This window comes from Liolophura sinensis, chromosome 8, assembly GCF_032854445.1.
Source record: "Liolophura sinensis isolate JHLJ2023 chromosome 8, CUHK_Ljap_v2, whole genome shotgun sequence".
Classification (NCBI taxonomy): Eukaryota; Metazoa; Mollusca; class Polyplacophora; order Chitonida; family Chitonidae; genus Liolophura; species Liolophura sinensis.
This window is the reverse complement of record NC_088302.1, coordinates 53,441,660-53,466,106: the sequence shown is the minus strand read 5'-3', so window position 1 is coordinate 53,466,106 and position 24,447 is coordinate 53,441,660. Positions and strand designations below refer to the sequence as shown.

General features: G+C 38.7%; 1 protein-coding gene across 1 annotated transcript; it reads right to left on the bottom strand.

Moving 5' to 3' along the window:
* Nucleotides 1-631: 631 nt before the first annotated feature.
* On the bottom strand, nucleotides 632-23,334 carry LOC135473681 (uncharacterized). Its single transcript, XM_064753546.1, has 4 exons — nucleotides 23,057-23,334; nucleotides 6,738-7,123; nucleotides 2,295-2,343; nucleotides 632-804 (listed from the first exon to the last, which is right to left on the bottom strand). Exons 1-4 carry the CDS (start codon nucleotides 23,139-23,141, stop codon nucleotides 632-634), a joined length of 693 nt encoding a protein of 230 aa, XP_064609616.1. The 5' UTR covers nucleotides 23,142-23,334.
* Nucleotides 23,335-24,447: the final 1,113 nt, after the last annotated feature.

Below are 24,447 nucleotides of genomic sequence, written 5' to 3'. Positions count from 1 at the left end.
TCCCTTCCCAAAGGCTGGGTTTTTAGTACCCTTTATTGAACCACAATCAGCTCTGGTTACGTTCATATCGAGTACTGCATTTCTAGCCCACGACCCAGCGAAAACTTCACACAGACAACCAAGTCTGCCATCTCTACCCTATTCTCCATGATGCAGATTTTTCCTTTGTCATGCACAGTAGGACGATTTTTATGTGGGAAGCTTCTGGAAAAGTCTCTATCCTGAAGAATACTTGCACTGAGAAGGGAAACATGGCTGTTAGTTCTAGGTTTTGCCATCCGGTTTTGGTCTTAAAATGTTGTTTTTCAGCAAAACAGAAGCCTACTATGGTTAAATAAAAGCTTGCTCCCTCGGCTAGGGTTGGCTGATTGACAAAATGTCACATAGGGAACGCTACTGAGGTTCCAAATGTAGATAAGAAAATACCCAGCATTTTGGAAAGGGCCCTAGGTTAGATGTATTGTTAGCATACAACATCTAATTACTTGGGCTAAATATCTATTCAATGTACTGTATGTGATATCATATATGTTTGCTGGATAGGTTGGTCATAGCCGCGGAGAGGTTGGTCAGAGCTGTGTAAGGTTGGCCAGAGCTGTGGAGAGGTTGGTCAGAGCTGTGGAGAGGTGGGTCAGAGCTGGGAGAGGTTGGCCAGAGCTGTGGAGGGGTTGGTTATAGCTGTGGAGAGGTTGGCCAGAGCTGTGGAGGGGTTGGTTATAGCTGTGGAGAGGTTGGTCAGAGCTGTGGAGGGGTTGGTTATAGCTGTGGAGAGGTTGGTCAGAGCTGTGGAGAGGTTGGTCAGAGCTGTGGAGAGGTTGGTATATGCGTCCATGTGTAAGAGTCATGTATGCTATTCAGAGTACATTCTGATATGTGATCCACACTTGGACAAAGGTTGTGACGAGGCTTACTAAACTGTTGATTTAACCACCAGGGGACGATAAGTGAGCTGGAAAAGCAGAGCATCAGATCATGAAGACAAAACTATCATGGTCTCTAATTAGAAAAGCAGCACACAAAGGAAACCTTTGGTTCCTATCTAGGTTGAGAGGTTATTTAAGATTTCAGCTCCCTTCATCTCGTCCGCCTTTGAATTATATTAAACTTAACCCAGAACTGAACGGGTTCTTCATCAAACTTAAGTGCTCATATACTACAGCGGGGAAATTATTTGACCTCTTCAGATGAATTTTACAATGACAACAATTATAACCTTACAGACTGAAGTAGGAAAAAGGCAAAGTCTATTTCCTGCTGCTCTTCTGTCAAATCTGTCCTACACACTGTCATACTGTAACTTGAATACTGCAAGGAATCACTTCAAGCCTAAGACAGCACATGAAAACCTTGTCATGGTAATAAAGAGTACTGTGATAATCAAACAACCTCAATAAGTTTGGAGTTTTATTGTCAATAAATTCATTTCTACTTTATTTTTGTAACTCCATAATGAAGTTATTAGACTCACAAAGGTAACTGTAGAACTAGGCTGTTGGTGCTGCCCTCTATTCACAAAACGTCCTGAAATACCTAACAGCTGTTTTCCAAACTGTTTAACAACTCAGGGAGGAAAACAGTTTACAAAACAATTTTAGTAATATAACTGTGATTTGTATAACTGTCAATAAGTAGACATGTATAAACTTTAAGCTCAATGAACACATTAGTGTACAAAATCTAGCGTCACTTTCTGTAAGTGATATGTCTATTAATTCACAACCAATCTTAGGAATAACAAGAACACTGGTATTTTGCGTCAGATTTTCACAGCAAGACACATTACCGTTTAAATGAATCCATTTCATGATAATAATAAACTTTATATTTCATCATTTAATATTTCATAAATATTTAACTGAATTTTAATGCCATGCTCAAGAATATTGCACTCATAAGAAAGAAATCTCTGAGGTTTATTAGGGGAAAAATGTGTGCTGAGCATAGAGAAACCTTCACCAGGCAATGGGCATTAAAATCTGCTGATTTAAAGCTGAAGTACACCCAAACATGTGATGTCATTGGTCAAGGAGTGATCTTACACTTAAACTTGTTCTACAGCAGCTGTACTTCTGCTGGAAAGTAACAGCCTTTTTGCCTTTTTCATGCGCAAGGCCAGCACATTAAATGAGAATAGACGAAACAATGGAGAAGCCCTTGTGAATAAACCAAGCCAATAATCACATCAGCTTATTCAAATATGCATTACTTCTAATGACATGAATTGTTTTCGCCTGAACATATGGAAGGACAAGGGTTTAGCATAAAAACTAGAGGACAATATGATGTATACTTACATACCCCTTCCTCTGACGCATACTGCTGCTGCTGTATCCTGCCAGCTGGCTAAATCACCATTGGGATTTTACAGGCAACTGCCAAACTAACAGTATTAAACATGTATTTTACTATTCAGAACGATCCAGTTCCTAAGCATTATTTGGTATGTAGCTACATTGTTAGGTATTGTATTCAATATGCAGTGTCTCAGAAAGTCTTTTGATATTATCCCTAATAACTTCCCTTGGGCAAAGCTTGCCATAAATGGAAAGTACTGAACCATTAAATAGGTACAAGATCCAAGAGACAAGATATTGGATGCCTAAAATTATCAGTCAGCGGGTGCCACGTGGTTATATGGTAGCCACATTACGGCCAGAGTCAACACTTGATTGCATTTCAAAGTATGTCCGAAACCATTCCCAAACCAGCGATAAAAAAATTCCCCCCAGAGGAGTCTGTAGATATGACGAATAGCTTGGATGTCTCTGAAAACAAACCCAAACAGATCAGGACTTCTAAAATCAATAACAGGCTGCAACTTAAATGGGAAGCACCAATCATAGTGGCCATGTATGGCCACTTCTGTTACTCCCAGTCATTTTAAGTCTGGGTTCTCTGACGGGAAGCAAACGCTTTGCACCACTTGTCGTACGCAAGTTAGAATTAGCCCAAATGAGTTCTTGGTGTAGTACATATAGCACCACATGCAGGACTTATAGATTTTCTTTCAGATTCAGACTTGGGCTCCCACATTTGGAGCCCTTTCAGTGACTAATGTGGTAAATCTTCAAAAGAAAGCGCGTCCAGCGTCTTGGTGCTTGTCGCTGAAGCCAGATCAATTCCTCTCTGCTTCCAGACTCACATGCTGTTACATGAAAACAGACCAGAAACCTGTGAGCAAGCCTTGGTGTGTGAGGGTAAATGTAATATTAGAGGCACTGAAGTAGGTGAAATGCATTTTGACAGATGTGAGAGTCTATCAAGGCAGCAGGCTTGAGGAGCTTATAAGTGATCTATAGACCATCAAGGCCAAATTAGCTATGAAGACTCAAGGGTCACTGACAAGATCAAAACCAAAAAACAAAGATGGATAAAAAAATCCCCATCATTTGATGGTTAACTATGACTGGGCAGTGTCTATAGCCAGTTGAACCACGGACAATAGCTCATAATAAATACATGAAATAGAAAGAGGGACACTAACTAACCAATTTGTTACACTAAGTAACCAGTTTGTTATACTAAGTAACCAGTTTGTTACACCCTAAACACACTAACTAACCAATACGTTACACTAAGTAACCAGTTTGTTATACTAAGTAACCAGTTTGTTACACCTAAACACACTAACTAACCAATTTGTTACACTAACTAACCAATTTGTTACACCTAAAGACAGATACAAACACTGCAGTAATCACAGGGCTATAACAATACACAGTACTGAGGAGTAATTAATTCTGATTGAATGCATCAAACATCTCATTACATCAGCTACTTATAAGGGTATTCATCTTCTCGCCAGTGCATCCCAAAAAGTTTATGCCTGCAAATGAAGACATTTTGTAAACCTGGGTGCACACGGTGTCCACATTTTTGTTTTGTGATTCGCAATCTGCTTTTATAATATAATGAATCGTTATTATTTGCAGAACTTTTCCCTCTTGTTGTTCGTGTTGGTCTATTCAAACAATAACATCTGAACATTCTGGCTGATTCTACTGATCTGGAGAAAATGTATGTGAGGTTTCGGATCTTTATTATTCTTTTGTACAGAAGCTGTATATTAAATAAAACTTCTATAATGCCAGTCTTATGCAAATATACAAGTTACATTTAAAATGCACATCTAAACAAGACTGAAACATCTAATCATAGTCTGAAAGGTCAAAGTACAGAAAAACTGGACGACCTTTGTAAGATAAATGTTGCATGTACATGTAAGGCTAGACTGCAGCGTATAACTGTTCACACATGTTTAGTATCGAGTGGACCACAAATAAATTTTAAAACATGAAACTGTTTTAAATGCAGGGTGCTGATATGTTTACTAAATACACATTATTTACTAAATACCACACACTGCTCATCAAAACTTCATCACTATAGATCAAATTGTCTTGTACTATAGGGCCCATTGTGTCACGCAGACATGTACAAGGGGGAACAACTCATGACAATATGCTGATATAGGTTTTCCACAGATTACAGCTTCATTTTGGTACACTAAATGCCTTATTTGACTATGGCAATGCTGTTGTCGCTGGTCTTTGACCAATGAGATCAATTAACAAATGTAACTGTACGAGGATTTGTCAGGCAGAAGGCAACATTGATAAACTTCATGGCTTCAAAGCACGCCTAGTTAATGAAATCATGTGAAGAATAAACCCATTTTTACTTCAATATTCAACAATTTCTCTTTCAAGCAGTAAAAGAGATAAAAAAGACCCCAGTTATATCATAGCTATTAAAGTATGATATGCTCAAACTGGGTTAATATGTTTACTTATATGTGACATTAATGGCAGCTTCAGTGGTGGTATTCAGTTTGACCGTGTATACATACACAGGTACATTTACAGGCTTGTACAGCTGAGACAGGCTGTAGGTTTACGAACCACGCAAAAACACGGTATTACCGGTATAAAATATAAATTAATTCATCCATTTCAAATATCTGTATGAAACTCCTGTAACATTCTTGAACATAAAAGTTTACAAAATAATATAGGAACTGTCAGTTCACATCCATTCATAGGATAAAAAATAAACAAAAGTTTTCTGTCCAATTTTGCCTGATGCAACACAAGAACATGTGAGTCACTAATCGCATATGGCCACGTAAGACGTCATACTTTCAAATGAGCATGACATCATTTCATCCTCATTCATCGTCACATAAGGAATATTTTCACGCCACATCAGGAAAATTTTACGGAAACTGCCAAACATTTATTTTTTAGAAGAATTCACTTGTAATGTCTGGACAGTGTTATTGATTGTAAATATTTTTTAACTAATGCCATTCATAGCATTTTAATTTTTCCATCAGGTTTCTCTTGGAACTGAACAAGCACTTTAATGGTAGTCATTAGGCTTCCTTTTAAAATGTTTAGCTTTATGTTCATTTTATTTATTTGATTGGCGTTTTACACAGTACTCAAAAATATTTCACTTTTGTGAAGGCAGTCAGCATTATGGTGGGAGGAAACTGGGCAAAGCCCGCAGGAAACCCACGACCATCCGGAGACTGCTGTCAGGTCTGTCCATGTACAGCCAGAGAGGATGCCAGCATGAACTGGACTTGAACTCACAGCGACCACATTGATGTGAGTCTCCTTAGCTTAGAGGACCCCTTAGCTTTATGGTGTAACTGTACAATTGCATTCAGGATATTGTATGCTCATTACATATACACATGTGAGCATACTACATCATATGATGAACGTGGTCAGGTTCACAAAGGTCGTTAGAGGCCCATCCTAAACAAGTGACGCTGCCATATAACCTGAGGGAGGGAGATGTTTTTGGTATAGGATAATTTCATGTATAGTCTCTAAGTTTAACATTTCAAAAGTTTCAGCTGATGATTTATTGTTACATTTGTAGCCCAAATAGGGACAGTGTACATTAAATGAGGAAAGACAGAACTGTTATGAAAAAATAGTCTTGTTTTAATGGGAAGGAAAGGCTTCTGCCTCGTCAGTATTGACAATAGCTTAGACACAGTACTGCACACTGAGTCAGTGTGACTCTGCCATGAAAGAGTACGGTCTATGTGCAGGCCAACAAGCTTCAAATTTTGTACATTTTCAATTGTCTGGCCCAACAAGTGACCCTGCCACAAAAACTGAGATTGTGGTTGTATAAACATAATCTAGCTAAAATGTGATCACATGTAATTCAACAAACTCATTTAAACTACTTAACATCAAATAAAAGTCTGGCGGTGTTTCGTATGAAATGAACATAACAGAAAAATATTGGCATTTTGTGAATGATGTGAAAAACATAATAACAGATAAGTGTGCTGGCACACTACCCTATTTCATCTATCTTTTCGCATCTGAAAGAGTGAATTTCAGTGCATATTTCTAAATTGGTTTTGCAGTGAAAACTACTTATGTTGGATTGGCCAGTTTCAGGGCGTCATAAAAAGTATTGTTTTATCACTCAACACAGAATAATGCCTTCACAATAGGCTTGACACCTAAACACCTTGCAAACATGCGAAAAGGTTGAAGCATTACGGTAAAGAAAGGCATGTAGGATTTATTAAAAAACATGAGTTTGTGGTAAAGTGAATTTTTCATGATTGCAAATCCAATGATGTACTGGTCCTTCAAAACATCTCCTTGACAAAACCTTAGGCCTGTTAATTCCTTGCTATTCTTAGAAGGTGTCATGTTTCTGAACCACATTGGAATGTTTTGTCAGCAAAGAGGTGGACTTACCGAGCTCGAGCTGTCTCCCACAGCAATCCCGCTATCAACCTCTCCATCCTCACTCCGGTTGCGGTCACGCAGTCTCGGGGTCAGCGTAGGGTCACTCAAGCTCCGATCATTACGCTTTTGTGCAGCATTAAACAGCGTGTCAAAATCTGGCGTGTGGCCGTTGGCATCTGTGGGTGTGATTGGCTGGCTTGTGCTCAGGGTTTCGTCATCGCTCTTGGAGCCCTTCCCGCGCTTCCTGCGCATCTTTGCCTTTTCCCTGAAGCTGGACCAGAGTTTGTTCTTCCTGGGCGGGGCCGACACCCCCGGCGACACCTGTTCATCATCTTGTAGGTCAGACGAACTCTGGGACTTGGGCTCACTCTTCTCTCCCTTCTTCTTTCCTTGTCCTGAAAATACACACAAGATCACAAGGTAAGACACAAAATGACAGAGGTAAGACACAAAATGACAGAGGTAAGTCACAAAATCACACATGTAAGACACAACATCATACAGGTAAAATGCAAAATCACACAGGTACGACACACAATCACACTGGTAAAAAGGAAAATCATACAGGTTAGAGTTAAACTCATACATGTAAAGACCTAACTTACGCAGGTAAGACACAAAATCACACAGGTAAGATCCAAAATCATTCAAATCAGATCCAAAATCACACACGTTAGTTCCAAACTCACACAGATAAGATCTTACATAGGTAAGATCCCAAATCATACAGATATGATTAAAAATCACACAGGTAAGACACAAGATCATACAGGTAAAACACAAAATCATACAGGTTAGAGCTAAACTCATACATGTAAAGACATAACTTACACAGGTAAGACACACAACCACACAGGTAAGATCCAAAATCACACACTTAAGTTCCAAACTCACACAGATAAGATCTTACATAGGTAAGATCCAAAATCATACAGATATGATTCAAAATCACACAGGTAAGTAACACATTCACACTGCTAAATTCACAAAGGAAAGATTCATTGGTTGACAATTCACACATTTTGAGTATAATTACACTGCTTTTTACATTACAAGGTGTGTTTATACATGTAATCATTTTTTTAACAGAAGGTAAAAAGCACAATACAAATTAGTGGAACTAGTAATCCCATATGATGATCCACCAGAGTCGGGTGGTGTTTTTAAAAACATAACATCGTGTAAAAGTCCTAATCCCAACTCACACTACCTGCTAGGGCTGTCACACCTTGACGATTTAGCCGTCAACTTGTGAAAATTTCTCTAAAACACTCTCATACGCTGAATTATTGAACTTAGAGATAACTTATACCAGTAAATGCTTAGCATGCTGCCGGCATCAACAACTTTTGCAAAACGATTCTCTAACTTATCACTAGCACGCATCAACGCATTGCTGACCATCACGTGATATAGCCTACAAAAAGGCTGCTTCCCGTTGATTCTAATCATAATTGCACGAGACATTGCAGCATCAACATCAAAGAAAACTTGTGAGTCATAAGCTGGCAGATCTTGCATTACTATGACTTATACCACTGTATGAGTAATAAGCTGGCAGATCTTGCATTACTATGACTTATACCACTGTATGAGTCATAAGCTGGCAGATCTTGCATTACTATGACTTATACCACTGTATGAGTCATAAGCTGGCAGATCTTGCATTACTATGACTTACACCACTGTGTGAGTCATAAGCTGGCAGATCTTGCATTACTATGACTTATACCACTGTATGAGTCATAAGCTGGCAGATCTTGCATTACTATGACTTACACCACTGTGTGAGTCATAAGCTGGCAGATCTCACATTACTATGACATACCACTGTATGAGTCAAATGCTGGCAGACCTCACATTATTTTGACTTATACCACTGTATTAATCATACACCGGCAGACCTCGCATAAATATGACTTATACCAATATGCTTCAGGGTGCTCTTAACTTACACAAATCTTCCCCATAGCTTATTTGATATACACCAGCATATTTGCCAAATTTTTCATATGTTGGCACACGTTGATTAGATTGTCAGGGTTTTAAGAACAGTTATAACGCAGTTGGTTTTCACTACAGCGCTGCTACTGTGGTCAAAAGGTTAGTAAGGTACATCCACCTGTTCAAATACAGTGGTTTACTGCACTTCAGTCTTCCACACCAGTGAGTTTGATTGCAGATGCATAAAACGAAACATTATAAACAATCAATAAATATGTACTCTCCTTAGTCTCCTAGTGAACTCAGTTTGCTCTTATGTTACGGGTTTGCTCATTAAACATATCCCTTTACGTAAATTTGCAGTCAGTATCTTTAGGTTACCGATGTAATAAAATATTAAATGTTGCTTTGCAGGGCTTTTCAATACATAATCTATACAGGTATTCACGGCATGACATCACTCGGCTAGCATTCTGTTCCGGTTATTTTTACATGGAACCAGTTAACATATTAGTTTTTGAAATGCACTTTACAGAGACTAACACACTAGTAGCATAAATATAGTGTTTAGGGAACAAAGTGAAAATAACGTTGTAGGGGTTCTCCCTTAGGGGCTGATCATGCTAATCTTCTACAGAGTGTCAGGTGGGCCCCTAAATACAGATGGTGCCAATCTTCTACACAGTGCCAATAGAACAAATTATTCTCTCCAAGATACCAATCCTCTACAACTTGTCTATTCCCTAAAGACAGATAGTGCCAATCTTCTACACAGCGTTAATAGAACAAATTATTCTCTCCAAGATACCAATCCTCTACAACTTGGCTATACCCTAAAGACAGATGGTGCCAATCTTCTACACAGTGCCAATAGAACAAATTATTCTCTCCAAGATACCAATCCCCTACAGCTTGTCTATCCCCTAAACACAGATGGTGCCAATCTTCTACACAGTGCCAATAGAACAAATTATTCTCTCCAAGATACCAATCCCCTACAGCTTGTCTATCCCCTAAACACAGATGGTGCCAACCTTCTATACAGTGCCAATAGAACAAATTATTCTCTCCAAGATACCAATCCCCTACAGCTTGTCTATCCCCTAAACACAGATGGTGCCAATCTTCTACACAGTGCCAACAGAACAAATTATTCTCTCCAAGATACCAATCCCCTACCAGCTTGTCTATCCCCTAAACACAGATGGTGCCAATCTTCTACACAGTGCCAATAGAACAAATTATTCTCTCCAAGATACCAATCCTCTACAGCTTGTTTATCCCCTAAAGACAGATGGTGCCAACCTTCTACACAGTGCCAATAGAACAAATTATCTCCAACAAGATACCAATCCTCTACAAGTTCTCTATCCCTTAAAGGTTTATGGTGCCAATACTCTAAAGTGTGCCGATAGTACGAGTTGTCTCACACATGATACCAATCCTCTACAAGTTGTCTATCCCTTAAAGGTTGATGGTGCCAATACTCTAAAGTGTGCCGATAGTACGAATTGTCTCTCACAAGATACCAATCCTCTACAAGTCGTCTATCCCTTAAAGGCGGATGGTGCCAATCTTCTACAGTCCTAATGGCAAAATTATTCCCTGTGGGATACCAGTGTCCTTCAGGTTTCAATCCTGAAGGCAACCTGTGCATGGTCATTGGTTTCCTCTGGGCTATGCCCAGTTTCTTTCCACCATAATGCTGGCTGCAGTTGTATAAGAGAAATATTGTTGAGTATGGTGTAAAACAGCAATCAAATAAATAAATAAATGCTGAGAGTGAAGACCTGCTAAAAAGCGCTAATAGTACAATCCCCTACAAGATGCCAATCCCCTACAAGTCAGACCAAATTCTGAAGAAACAGCAAACTCTCAATGCATTTAGTGCTCACTAAAGGCATGTCACTGTTCAAATGCAGCATGTACTAATGAACTAAAGTTTGCTGAACTCATTGGACTAAAGCTTTTGATCCTGAACATTGACAAAAGTAAACAAAATGAACTGGCCACTCATAATCTCAATAAAAAATATGCACTGTTTTTAATAAGAGTACAAATACTGACCTTACTGTTCTTTCGGGGGCCTCCGTGGCTGAGGGGTTAGCACGCTAACACAGCATAATGACCAGGAGCCTCTCACCAATGTGGTCGCTACGAGTTCAAGTCCAGCTCATGCTGGCTATCTCTCTGGCTGTACGTGGGAAGGCCTGCCAGCAACCTGGGGATAGTCGTGGGTTCCTCCGCATTCTCCCCGTTTTCCTCCCACTATAATGCTGGTCGCCATCATATAAGTGAAATACTCTTGAGTACGGCATAAAACACCAATGACATAAATAAATAAATAAATAAATAAATAAATACTGTTGTTTCAGTGGTGGTGAGAAAGATATCAAAAATCAGTGCCTGACTCTTTTGGCTCAAACCAAACCATAAAAAAAAACAGATCGCTCTCTACGAATATGTAGGTACACATATACAAAGTAACATTACAATAATTCCATAACTGGGAGACACTGTACAATAACTAGAGATGTCACAGGTGTCACACACGCGTTACCGTGTACAAAGGTTTCACATTCACAAAGGTTTCACTATCATTACCTGAGCACAGAAAAACACACGACTATACTGTCTATACCTGAACTGCAGTTACTTCCCATAATGCTTAATCCAGTCCCACTTCAGACACTGATGCCGATGTACTTAGCAGTAGGCAGCTAAAGCATACCATTGTTATTTTTCAAAACAGTTCCCATGCTACACGTGCACAAGTGTTGTGATGCATCATCAGCTGCTGTTTGTGCCTAATCTCCATATGTACAGGGATGTGCTTTACAGCAGGTCAACTGCTTCTGCAGATTCATGTCACATGTTCCCTGCGCTCATGCAGGCACCACATTCTTAACAGACCAATCACTAACTAAATGTTGTAGAGTTTCATTAAGAGCATGTTATCCCATTAACCGGAATTCCCGCTGGAACTGGCCAAGGTGGATCATCGTTTTGAACAAACCACTAAATGGCAGCTCTAAAGCTTTTGGATATCGAGACTGAAATCTATTTTAGCTTATTTCTATGTACAGACTTGATATAGTCACTGTATTACAGCTGGTAAACGAATCTTCCACTGTTTATTGAGTGGTTCCAGTAATTTAATAGCTGCCCACCACCCATGAAGATGTATGGTTTCTGATATTCAATCACACAAACGTACTTACAGCTTATTTTACCTGAGGGCATTTTACCTGCATAGTTAGACTCAGACTTCTAATAAAGCCACCTGTGTATATACATGAAGTCATGCAGACCACACCTAAAATGTCACATTAAGAGATTGAGCCATGCACATGCAGCCAAAGGCCATCTAAACTGCCCATTACTATGGCAACATTGATGCTGAAAGTAATCAAGGATGACATCTCATATCCACACAAATGCAGAATGTACACTTCTTTTAGATACAAATGTACAATGTAAACTTCTTGTACGCATGTACAGACATGTATGCACACATGTACAGACAACTATGCACACATGTACAGAGACATGTACATGTATGTACACATGTACAGTCATGTACGCACACATGTACAGACATGTATGCACACATGTACAGAGACATGTATGCACACATGTACAGAGACATGTATGTACACATGTACAGAGACATGTACAGAGACATGTATGTACACAGTGCCAATAGTTCTCCAGAATTCAAGGTTTATGTTCTAACAATTTGGCCACAAAAGTAGTCCACAAACACATGTAGACATATTATTGGTTACATGGTTACTCAGTGATAGGATAAGCAAATATATGGTGTCAAAATGGCAAAAATCCTCATTTTGACGCCGAGCCCAATATGAGGATTTTTGCCACTATATATTTGCATATCCTATCACCGAGTAACCATGCAATGAACTTCTCCTGCAAAGACCCATCTATTCAGTGCAGAAGACCGATACATAGCTGAAAGGCTTCAGCAATGTGACCACTGTTGATTGTATTCACAACCCAACAAAGGGAGATAACCTACCCAGCAGACACATTTGACGTTATCTACAGGATAAGAGAATATATCCGTACCTGACGTGACCGTTGTTGGCCAATGAGGAGGGGAGTATTTTGTCTAATTTGGGATAAGTAGCTGCACAGTGCCTCAGTCCAAACTGTGATTAACTGTGTTTCACTATCAATTAATGGCACACTTAAAACTTCAATTATATGGCAAATGGTGGTCAGTATTATGGGAGGAGGAAACTGGAGTGCCTGAGGTAAACAAACAACCTGTGGCAACTTACTGATGAACTATTCCACGTGTGACAGATTGATATGATGATCATACTGGAAGAAATTAAGTGCTGTTCAATGGCTGTTAGATTATGTAAGAGACCATACAGGCATCACCAAGGCTCCATAGGCAGTGAGAGTGGGGGAATCCACCAACTTCCTGTTCAAGGTCAGATTTGAACCCACATCTAGTGTGTCCTCGCGATTGAATTGCAAGCACCTTTGTCCACATCATAACCTTTCAGATCTACATGTACATGCCAAAAATTATCCCATAACTGTTGAAAACAACACCCTAAAAATGTATCTGGAACACACTATTATTACCTGTCTTACCAAACAACTTTCAGAACTACACCAGAAACTCAATCAAGCCACGCCTGTTCTGCTCCTTAGTCTAGAGGATTTCACCTGCAGGACAGGGTTGCTTTTATTTTACTGCTTCATAATACCATATATATTCAGGAAATAGACCAGGGCTAAATCTGCTACAAACTAGTCAAACTACCAACAAAGAGCTGGGCCCACTTGTATGAAGCCCATTTAATGGTACGGGCTCATAAGTACCACGGGGACATCATGCCTACATCGCTGGTTGCCCTGGTGGTAATTCCTCATAACATTAAGAAAGCTTCGTACAAGCAGGCCCTGATCAGCTCTTAAGGATCATATAACTTAGTTTCTAGCAATATTGGCTCAGCCCAGTAGTTCTACAGTTGAAGCACATAATTAAGGTTGTATACCTGTGGTCTACTACAACATAAAACCACCAAACAAATGGATGAACCCACAGAAACTTTAACGTTGATCAGCTGTTTAAATGCCCAATATGTTAAAACTTCAAACCTAATTAAACAGAGATCAGTCCATTAGCTGTTGGAAACTACCTAAGAGAGTGTTACTTAAGATATCTCTACGGACAGCACAAACACACTCTCAGCCTTTACCCAGACAATTGCCAGGAAATATAATCACCTAGTCTGTAGAGCAGTACCAGACGAGCACTGTGCTTCCAACTCCCACAGTGCAACACACTGACTAAGCAGATGAAATTCATCCTTAGTGGGATAAATGACAACAACAACACTGTCTACACATAAAATTTTTAATTGAACAAATAATTGAAAGTGACACTACCAGTTGGAGCAGTAGTCACTAAGGAAGTTCTCCTTCTTGGATCTACCCATTCCAGACAAATTTGGTCCAGGCTCGTACAGAGAAACATGAATGAATATGAATTCCAGGAGTTTTTCATGACCAAAGTGCAATTTTCAAGTAAAGATATAATGACAAAATGCCTCAGAAACGTTCTGAATTTGTCTTAGAAAGGTTAGCTTTAGGAATTCAAATTCTAGGAATGATGAACATAACAGACTTTTCCTTCCACCCAAAATCGAAATTTTCAAGGAGTTTCCAGCAGTTTTTATTTTTCTCCAGAATCGACTTTCACGTGCTTGAAACAAAATTTCATTTTTCCAGGAAATTTAAGGATTGTGTGAACCCTGTTGGTGATGTATTTATCTTTTCAGGTTGGTGAGCTTGGTCTGGACAACACAAACACAATGTACACTGCATGTCTGAAACAACATCCAAACCACTACCACCCTACCACAACACCCCATGCCCAAACCCTGCCATTCACCCCTATTAGTTAACAGCATAAAGTAAGAATTAGTGTCAGAGCTACATGAATCCATAAAGCAAATGAAAAACCAGGCAATTACATGCACATGTGTTTGATTTGTTTGTTGAGGACACTGGCCGAACCCTGTATGGGTATCTACAGTAAAATGTCGAAACCCTGTATGGGTATCTACAGTGAAATGTCGAAACCCTGTATGGGTATTTACAGTGAAATGTCAAACCCTGCATGAGTATCTGCAGTGAAATGTTGAAACCCTGTATGGGTATCTACAGTGAAATGTTGAAACCCTGTATGGGTATCTACAGTGAAATGTTGAAACCCTGTATGGGTATCTACAGTGAAATGTCGAAACCCTGTATGGGTATCTACTGTGAAATGTCAAACCATGTATGGGTATCTACAGTAAAATGTCGAAACCCTGTATGGGTATCTACTGTGAAATGTCGAAACCTTGTATGGGTATCTACAGTGAAATGTTAAACCATGTATGGGTATCTACAGTAAAATGTCGAAACCCTGTATGGGTAACTGCAGTGAAATGTTGAAACCCTGTATGGGTATCTACAGTGAAATGTTGAAACCCTTTATGGGTATCTACAGTGAAATGTCGAAACCCTGTATGGGTAACTACAGTGAAATGTCGAACCCCTGTATGGGTATCTACAGTGAAATGTCGAAACCCTGTATGGGTATCTACAGTGAAATGTCAAACCATGTATGGGTATCTACAGTGAAATGACGAAACCCTGTATGGGTAACTACAGTGAAATGTCGAAACCCTGTATGGGTAACTACAGTGAAATGTCAAACCCTGTATGAGTATCTACAGTGAAATGTTGAAACCCTGTATGGGTATTTACAGTGAAATGTCGAAACCCTGTATGGGTATCTACAGTGAAATGTCAAACCCTGTATGGGTATCTACAGTGAAATGTTGAAACCATGTATGGGTATCTACAGTAAAATGTCGAAACCCTGTATGGGTAACTACAGTGAAATGTTGAAACCCTGTATGGGTATCTACAGTGAAATGTTGAAACCCTTTATGGGTATCTACAGTGAAATGTCGAAACCCTGTATGGGTAACTACAGTGAAATGTCGAACCCCTGTATGGGTATCTACAGTGAAATGTCGAAACCCTGTATGGGTATCTACAGTGAAATGTCAAACCATGTATGGGTATCTACAGTGAAATGACGAAACCCTGTATGGGTATCTACAGTGAAATGTCGAAACCCTGTATGGGTAACTACAGTGAAATGTCAAGCCCTGTATGAGTATCTACAGTGAAATGTCAAACCCTGTATGGGTATCTACAGTGAAATGTCGAAACCCTGTATGGGTATCTACAGTGAAATGTCAAACCCTGTATGGGTAACTACAGTGAAATGTTGAAACCCTATATGGGTATCTACAGTGAAATGTTGAAACCCTGTATGGGTATCTACAGTGAAATGTCAAACCCTGTATGAGTATCTACAGTGAAATGTCAAACCCTGTATGGGTATCTACAGTGAAATGTTGAAATCCTGTATGGGTAACTACAGTGAAATGTCAAACCCTGTACGAGTATCTACAGTGAAATGTCGAAACCCTGTATGGGTAACTACAGTGAAATGTTGAAACCCTGTATGGGTATCTACAGTGAAATGTCAAACCCTGTACGAGTATCTACAGTGAAATGTCAAACCATGTATGAGTATCTACAGTGAAATGTTGAAATCCTGTATGGGTAACTACAGTGAAATGTCAAACCCTGTACGAGTATCTACAGTGAAATGTCAAACCCTGTATGGGTAACTACAGTGAAATGTTGAAACCCTGTATGGGTAACTACAGTGAAATGTTAAACCCTGTACGAGTATCTACAGTGAAATGTCAAACCCTGTATGGGTAACTACAGTGAAATGTTGAAACCCTGTATGGGTAACTACAGTGAAATGTTAAACCCTGTACGAGTATCTACAGTGAAATGTTGAAATCCTGTATGGGTAACTACAGTGAAATGTCAAACCCTGTACGAGTATCTACAGTGAAATGTCAAACCCTGTATGGGTAACTACAGTGAAATGTTGAAATCCTGTATGGGTAACTACAGTGAAATGTCAAACCCTGTACGAGTATCTACAGTGAAATGTCGAAACCCTGTATGGGTAACTACAGTGAAATGTTGAAACCCTGTATGGGTATCTACAGTGAAATGTCAAACCCTGTACGAGTATCTACAGTGAAATGTCAAACCATGTATGAGTATCTACAGTGAAATGTTGAAATCCTGTATGGGTAACTACAGTGAAATGTCAAACCCTGTACGAGTATCTACAGTGAAATGTCAAACCCTGTATGGGTAACTACAGTGAAATGTTGAAACCCTGTATGGGTAACTACAGTGAAATGTCAAACCCTGTACGAGTATCTACAGTGAAATGTTGAAACCCTGTATGGGTATCTACAGTGAAATGTCAAACCATGTATCTACATTCCATCTACAGTGGAATGTAACATGTAGAACTAACAGATGTTGACACCCAAATACGCCTTGCCTATAAGGGACTAATTAAAGAATGTGCAACACCTTTAGATCTCAGTCTTAATCTCAGCCGATTCATAATTCTTCATTATATGCATTATTCATTTTTAAACATTTCTAGCACTTAAAAGCTAAACATTAATAAATGTCACTAAAACAATAATACAGGTATAATGTAGTACTGGTGAAACAAAATTTAAATTGATCAAAAATTAAATACGTAAGTTACAATAACTCAAGGAAACACAATTTAATGGCTTCTCACAGAAGACATATATCACTTGTGATAATACCCACAGTGAAAGTAAAATTCCTCCATAATGGCTTAAAAGTGTAAATCAATCAATAATTTCCAGGACATTGGAGTCAGAAATGAGTCATACCATCTGTGTCCCAACATCTATTGACACTTACTGGCAGGTGTTACCCATAGGTAAATATAAATGTATACATTATGACAGACTGGTACATTGTGCAGTGTTTAGCCATGATCGCTTCCCTGTCGGTGATCACGTGTATGCATGGTGTACATGTATACATTATGACAGACTGGTACATTGTGCAGTGTTTAGCCATGATCGCTTCCATGTCGGTGATCACGTGTATGCATGGTGTACATGTATACATAATAACGGACTGGTACATTGTGCAGTGTTTAGCCATAATTGCTTCCATGTCGGTGATCACATGTATGCATGGTGCACATGTAAACATTATGACACACTGGTACATTGTGCAGTGTTTAGCCAAGATCACTTCCCTGTCGGTAATCACATGTATGCATGGTGCACATGTACACATTATGACACACTGGTACATTGTGCAGTGTTTAGTCAAGATCGTTTCCCTGTCGGTAATCACATGTATGCATGGTGCACATGTAAACATTATGACAGACTGGTACATTGTGCAGTGTTTAACCAAGATCGCTTCCCTGTCGGTAATCACATGTATGCATGGTGCACATGTAAACATTATGACACACTGGTACATTGTGCAGTGTTTAACCAAGATCGTTTCCCTGTCGGTAATCACATGTATGCATGGTGCACATGTAAACATTATGACAGACTGGTACATTGTGCAGTGTTTAACCAAGATCGCTTCCCTGTCGGTAATCACATGTATGCATGGTGCACATGTAAACATTATGACACACTGGTACATTGTGCAGTGTTTAACCAAGGTTGCTTCCCTGTCGGTAATCACATGTATGCATGGTGCACATGTAAACATTATGACACAATGGTACATTGTGCAGTGTTTAGCCAAGATCGCTTCCCTGTCAGAGATTAAATGTATGCAGTAAAACTTAAAGACAGACAGACTGCTTTGGCTGAGACCTTACTGAAACTACCACTGAAATTGGTCAAACATATAATAACCAGACTGATTTGTGCATTGGTGGTTGAGTTGACAACAATCCAGGCAGTGAATCCTATTTTTGTATACCAACTGTAGATCACTCTTTCTGTACAGCAGAACGCTCAGAATGAGATCGTTCCATGTTACAACCAAAGTTAACTCCTAGCATTCCATGTTACAACCAAAGTTAACTCCTGGCGTTCAATGTCACAACCAAAGTTAACTCCTAGCGTTCCATGTTACAACCAAAGTTAACTCCTAGCATTCCATGTTACAACCAAAGTTAACTCCTAGCATTCCATGTTACAACCAAAGTTAACTCCTAGCGTTCCATGTCACAACCAAAGTTAACTCCTAGCGTTCAATGTCACAACCAAAGTTAACTCCTAGCATTCCATGTCACAACCAAAGTTAACTCCTAGCATTCCATGTTACAACCAAAGTTAACTCCTAGCATTCCATGTTACAACCAAAGTTAACTCCTAGCGTTCCATGTTACAACCAAAGTTAACTCCTAGCTAAGAGTTCAACACACTTCAGTTTAAATTCTGACTGGACAAATCTTTGTGGTCATGTGACCTGTCAAACTGGGAGCACCAAACCGATGAGGCCAGAATTACTCACTGACTGACAGGACTATAAAAAACTTCATATTCTTGTGTAAAAAGTCCCAAGAATTACTTGCCAACTGGATTGAAGTGTTGACCTGTCCATGATCTGAGGTTATCTTATAATCCAGCCTTTTTTATTTATTTATTTTCCTTTTTGAGTATAAACAATTGAAGAGCTACTTCAATGTCAAGGCATGCACAGTACATCTTAAAAGCAGGGTTAGGTGATAAGGATCGAGACAGCACAAATAGCTTTCCTAAGTTGTAAAAAAATGACCTCCAGTTGTGGAAGTTTGACATCACCCACGTCATTCCAGTATAACTGCCTTACTAGTCCTCATATCTCTTGATTCATTGTCATATTTGGAATATTATCACGTAAATCAGGACTTTGTTTTTCAGGATTCTAATTCATTTTTAGGGATTAAGAAATGTAATTCTTCGTTCATCTGTTTAAACCATGCCATGATGTTAACTCTGTTTCATACAGTATTTTATATGTCCTTGATATCATTTTATTAGTTTTGCCTGGATTATCTTGGGGGCTGAAGTAGAGCTTTCAGTAAATGCAAATGATCCAAAGCATAGCTTAAATGATCTTGTAATGTATAAAGCATCTCTGTATAAAGCAGATAAATACAGAAAACAATGTACATGTAAATCAATATTTTTATATTTTTTCCTTTCCTGAATTATTCTATTCCCCTCCCCCCTCACCACCCCCATTAATGATTTAACATAGGCCTCAGTGGTGCTTGTGTAAATATTAGACTTGAAGACATTAAAGGGAGAAAAGGTAAGACATAAATGTGCCAGCATTAGTGTGTGATCAATTCCTGGCTGCCATTCAGCATCTTGCCTGACATCCTAATCATACTGGTACTTCTCCACAAGTCATGGTGAGACCTTACCACCTGCTCTACATCCTGTAGTTTAGGAACACAAGAGTTCATACTCCAAGAGCTTCAACAAGATGTGTGAAATTGCCACATGTCTAACCTGGCTATGGTAGCTTAGTGATTATTATATCTAGTGGTTTCATGGAGATGCTATTCTTCAAAATGCAAGGACACATGATGTGCTGGTTCAAATCCAGTCCAGGACAGAGAATTTGTAGATTTGATGGGGACAATATGGGGCCTTGGTAAGAATGTGGGGCCCTGGTAAGAATGTGGGGCCTTGGTTATATTATTGGGCCTTGGTGACAAAATGGGGCCTTGGTGACAATGTGGGGGCCTTAGTGACAATAAGCAAACGACCCTGGTCTTGCTTTTTGAGCAGCATAATATTTGTTGAAGCTCACTTTTCTTCCACCAATAGGGTGTGCATATGTGGGAAAGCTGGTCAGTAACATGACTAATGTTGGCGATTTACCCTGGACAATCCTCTTTCCAACACCCATAAAACGAACACCACAGCATAACATTACATGATCTGCACGATTTTGTCATAATAACGAACAAGCTTTTTAGAGAGAGTTTTCAATGACCATTCTCCTGATGCTCACTTAATTTTTGTGCAATCTTTTCCTTTAATTTGAATTTTGCTTTAATTTTTGAATTTAACTTCACTTTATGTCATACATGGTTATAGGTTATAAATACTCTAGGTTAGGAAAGCTGCTTGGCGAGGAGAGTACAATGACATGGAAGCCAGACATCTGAGACACTGACACTGAAGCCCCTGGCACTGGAGGCACTAACATTGATGCCACATAGGGGCTTAATATAGTAACACTTCATGTTCCACTGCCTGTGGACCTGACAACATGGAGCACTGATGAAGCGGTCAATGAACAGAAACAGTTTGAAACATATATGCATCACCTTTTTACCATATATGCAATAGAACAAAGATTCTTACCTAACATTATAGCAATGTATCGTGTCCCAGAATATTTATAAACTTCCTGTGACTATCAGATATTTCCTTTGAATGCATAATTATTCACTCTTATCTAATACACACTTCCTCGTTCCAATCGGACAAATAATACATTGTAATTCATAAACCATATCATAAGTGAAAGCTTCAACCAGTTTTGGAGTATTTGGAGAATACTAAGCCCTTTTAGCGTTACACATGTACTACGTGCACATAATAATCTTAACAACTGGCAACGTAGGCATTATGTTGTCAATCGTGTCAGGCACAATCCCCGTAACCTAAGACAGCTTTATGCAAGTGGACTTCTGCACCATGACGAATCTACACGTTTTTTTAGAGATTCCCTTCTGAAGAAGGGGATACCTATTGTTTTTGTTCTGTTTTCTCTTATTATTTTTTTTCGCCGACTTTGTGAGCAGGATTTCTCCAAAACCATTTAACCTATAAGTCCCACCTTTTGCTATATTATTCTGCAGGTCCATTTTTTAAAATTTTTTTCCAGGTCACGTGGTTTGGCTGCCATATTGGATTTTAAGGTTTGAAACCTTTAAACATCTTCTTCTCCAGAACCACTCAACCGATCAAGCTCAAATTTGATATGCAGGTTAAGGAAACTTAACCCCAAAAAGTTTGAAAAATTTGGTGTATTTCTGTTGAAAATTGCGGAAGTTTGCTATTGGTCAAAAATGTCGTGACGACATCTGTAGTTTTTGAAGTCTAAATTATAGTTGTACGTGATTTTTAATGCATTGGCTTAAAATGTACTTTTGCAAGAGGAGTCGAAAAATGTAATCAGGATTGACTGGAAGTTGATAGTTTTCGAAATGAAAAATTATAATTACGGAAAAATCATGTATCATGAAATTTCATGTATTATTGGGTCGGGAAATCGTCTTCGATCTGATCCGGGATCCTGGGCTAGGATCTGATCCAATCTAGTTTTTTTTTCATAAGATTAAAATTATTGTGTAACATTGTATAGGACATGTATGTACTCATCTTGGACATGTATGTATTTAACACTGTTCATCAACTTTAAACTTAATATGTGACAGTTTTCAAGTTTAATTATTGGAAAAAACTGATAGAACACCAAGAAAATTGAACTTAAACAGTTACCTGGCAAACCATCTGATGTTAAAGCCTCACCAGAAACAGCCAGGAGTTGTTGTCATGTACTGTGGCCAGAAATGTATGATTCAAGCATTAAACATGTTGTAAAATGGCAATTAAGCAAAAACTGTACATACATATTGTGATTCCAATGGGTAAATTCCACCATATTTAATATATTGTTTTACAAAATCTCATACAGATTTTTTGAATTTTCCACACAAACTTTTCATTGCATAATTCTTTTGAGGCATAAAAATTTGACAATTACTGTTGAACTTTCCAACTGACTGAATTGGAAATTTCATGCAGTCTAGCACCAAGCTCCCGTGTTAAATACATAGGATGTTTTTTGTCAAATTTCTGTTGGTTTTTTTGGCCAAAACATGAGAACATGACAAAACACAAAAATAATTCTTGCAGATATGATAATGAGACATCAAGCGGCAACAGAGTGTGTTTGTTGAATAATTGTAAGCAGTTTTAAAAACTGACCTGCTTTTGAGCCAAGTTCATTGGTCAGTTTGGCCTTATTTGCATACCAACCTAAAAGTTTTTAACAACACTGTAAACAAAAGTTAATCTCAACAGGTTAAGCCTTTTTGGAGATTTTTTTAGGTTATCAATAAAATTCAAAATGGCGGCTAAATCATGTGACTGGTAAAACAGCAGAAAAGTTGCTTCATATTTTCCTTATCCAGACTCCAAAGTTTGTTTATTCTACCTTTATCAGTTTTCAAGATATTGCAATTTTTACGACTTAACCAAGAATAATAATAATCATACTAATCTGAACGATTTCAAGAGGTGTCCTGCTAGGATACCAGGGTGAACCCCTAATTCTAAATTAGACACTCTAACACATATACATGTATGTGCTGCTAACAATGGTGCTCATATCAAACAGTAATTAGACATTAAAACTCCAAATAAAATTACCTGTTGTGATATCTCCACTGTCTTCGCTGACAGAGGAGAGAGATTCCCCATCAAGGAAAGGTATCCGAGATTTGCGCCGACTCATTTTGAGTCCTTTCTTCCAGGCACAAACACGCCTTATTCAGAGACATGTGTCACACAGGCTGACTTCAAACAAGCCCTGGGGTATGTAATGTCCACTGTCAAATTGTCTCGCTCCATGGATTTAAACGATTGTCACATGGTCAGGTTCACCAATGAAATTATCCTAATACCTGATGAAGATTGCAGAAGACTGAAAGTTACAGAGTCAATTACGTCAAGCCAGTCTGATGTGATCCTATACAAATCACATCAATGACCCACACCATCAATCCATGAACAATGTTTGACATCAACTACGCTTCAACCACACACTAACCCTAGTAACCTGTTTGGTGTATACAAGACTAAACAACTGTTCTAGTCACCACCCTAAAAGAGAAAGCAGTCTACATAAGATCCTTCTTCTATTATTTATGCCATGAACCTCTCCTAATGGAACGGCTATGCATAAACGGTGCAGCTGAATCCATTTTATTAACTGCTGCCTCGTCAACCTAGTGACACTCATACAGACAACACTCATGCTAATCCAAGAGCCACCTTTCACAACCAATATCTTATAAATGTTTAATTAGCATTCAGAATTGTCACCTATCCTTTGGGGGCCTGTAAATATTGACTACATCTCCCACCATGCACCTGTATATTTATACGTGACAATCAGGATGATCTTGGTAGCTTTCATATTCATTACTACATAATGTTCCAATAACCAAAGTCATTAAGGAAGTATTTAACATACAAAGTTTTAGTTGCAAAAGTTTCTTTGAATATACATATTTCCACTGGCTGACTATAATTGCAAATGAAGAATAAAATATTTTCATAACTTGGAAATATTTAAGGAACTGTTTGTACACAGGAAGAGGCTTAGCCTCCATTGTAAATGGTCATTACAAACTGAGCCTGAGTAAATCCCCATACACCAGGTATCCTCCAGACAGCAGATTCATGCAAGCCTCATCATAAGCTGATGACAGACAATCAGCTCAAATTCACAATTTACCGCTATTTTCATGCAATACTCCATCACATGCATTTACATGCGACTGCATAAAATTGCTATTTTGTTTAGAAATTTCTTCTCATTTCCAAGTTGTAGTGATGAAGTTGCCATTAACTACCTTATTTCACCTGAGGTTTAGCATTTTTCAAAGGACACATTTTCCTTGATCCTGACTGATACACCCACCTTACAGGGCCATTTACACAATTTACATAAGCCATATGGCTGTATCAAGTCACTTGTTTGTACACACCTGGCTGCACCAAAATATAAAATCCATCAGAAACATGAAATACCTGTA

What these genes read in the sequence shown, in the direction of transcription:
- LOC135473681 (XM_064753546.1), bottom strand. Translation starts at nt 23,141, where the DNA reads ATGAGTCGGCGCAAATCTCGGATACCTTTCCTTGATGGGGAATCTCTC. An exon ending in TGGGAGACAGCTCGAGCTCG is followed by an intron (nt 2,344 to 6,737) that starts GTAAGTCCACCT and finishes ATGGTGATTTAG; the next exon opens with CCAGCTGGCAGGATACAGCA. An exon ending in TGCGTCAGAGGAAGGGGTAT is followed by an intron (nt 805 to 2,294) that starts GTAAGTATACAT and finishes ACCTCTCCACAG; the next exon opens with CTCTGACCAACCTCTCCACA.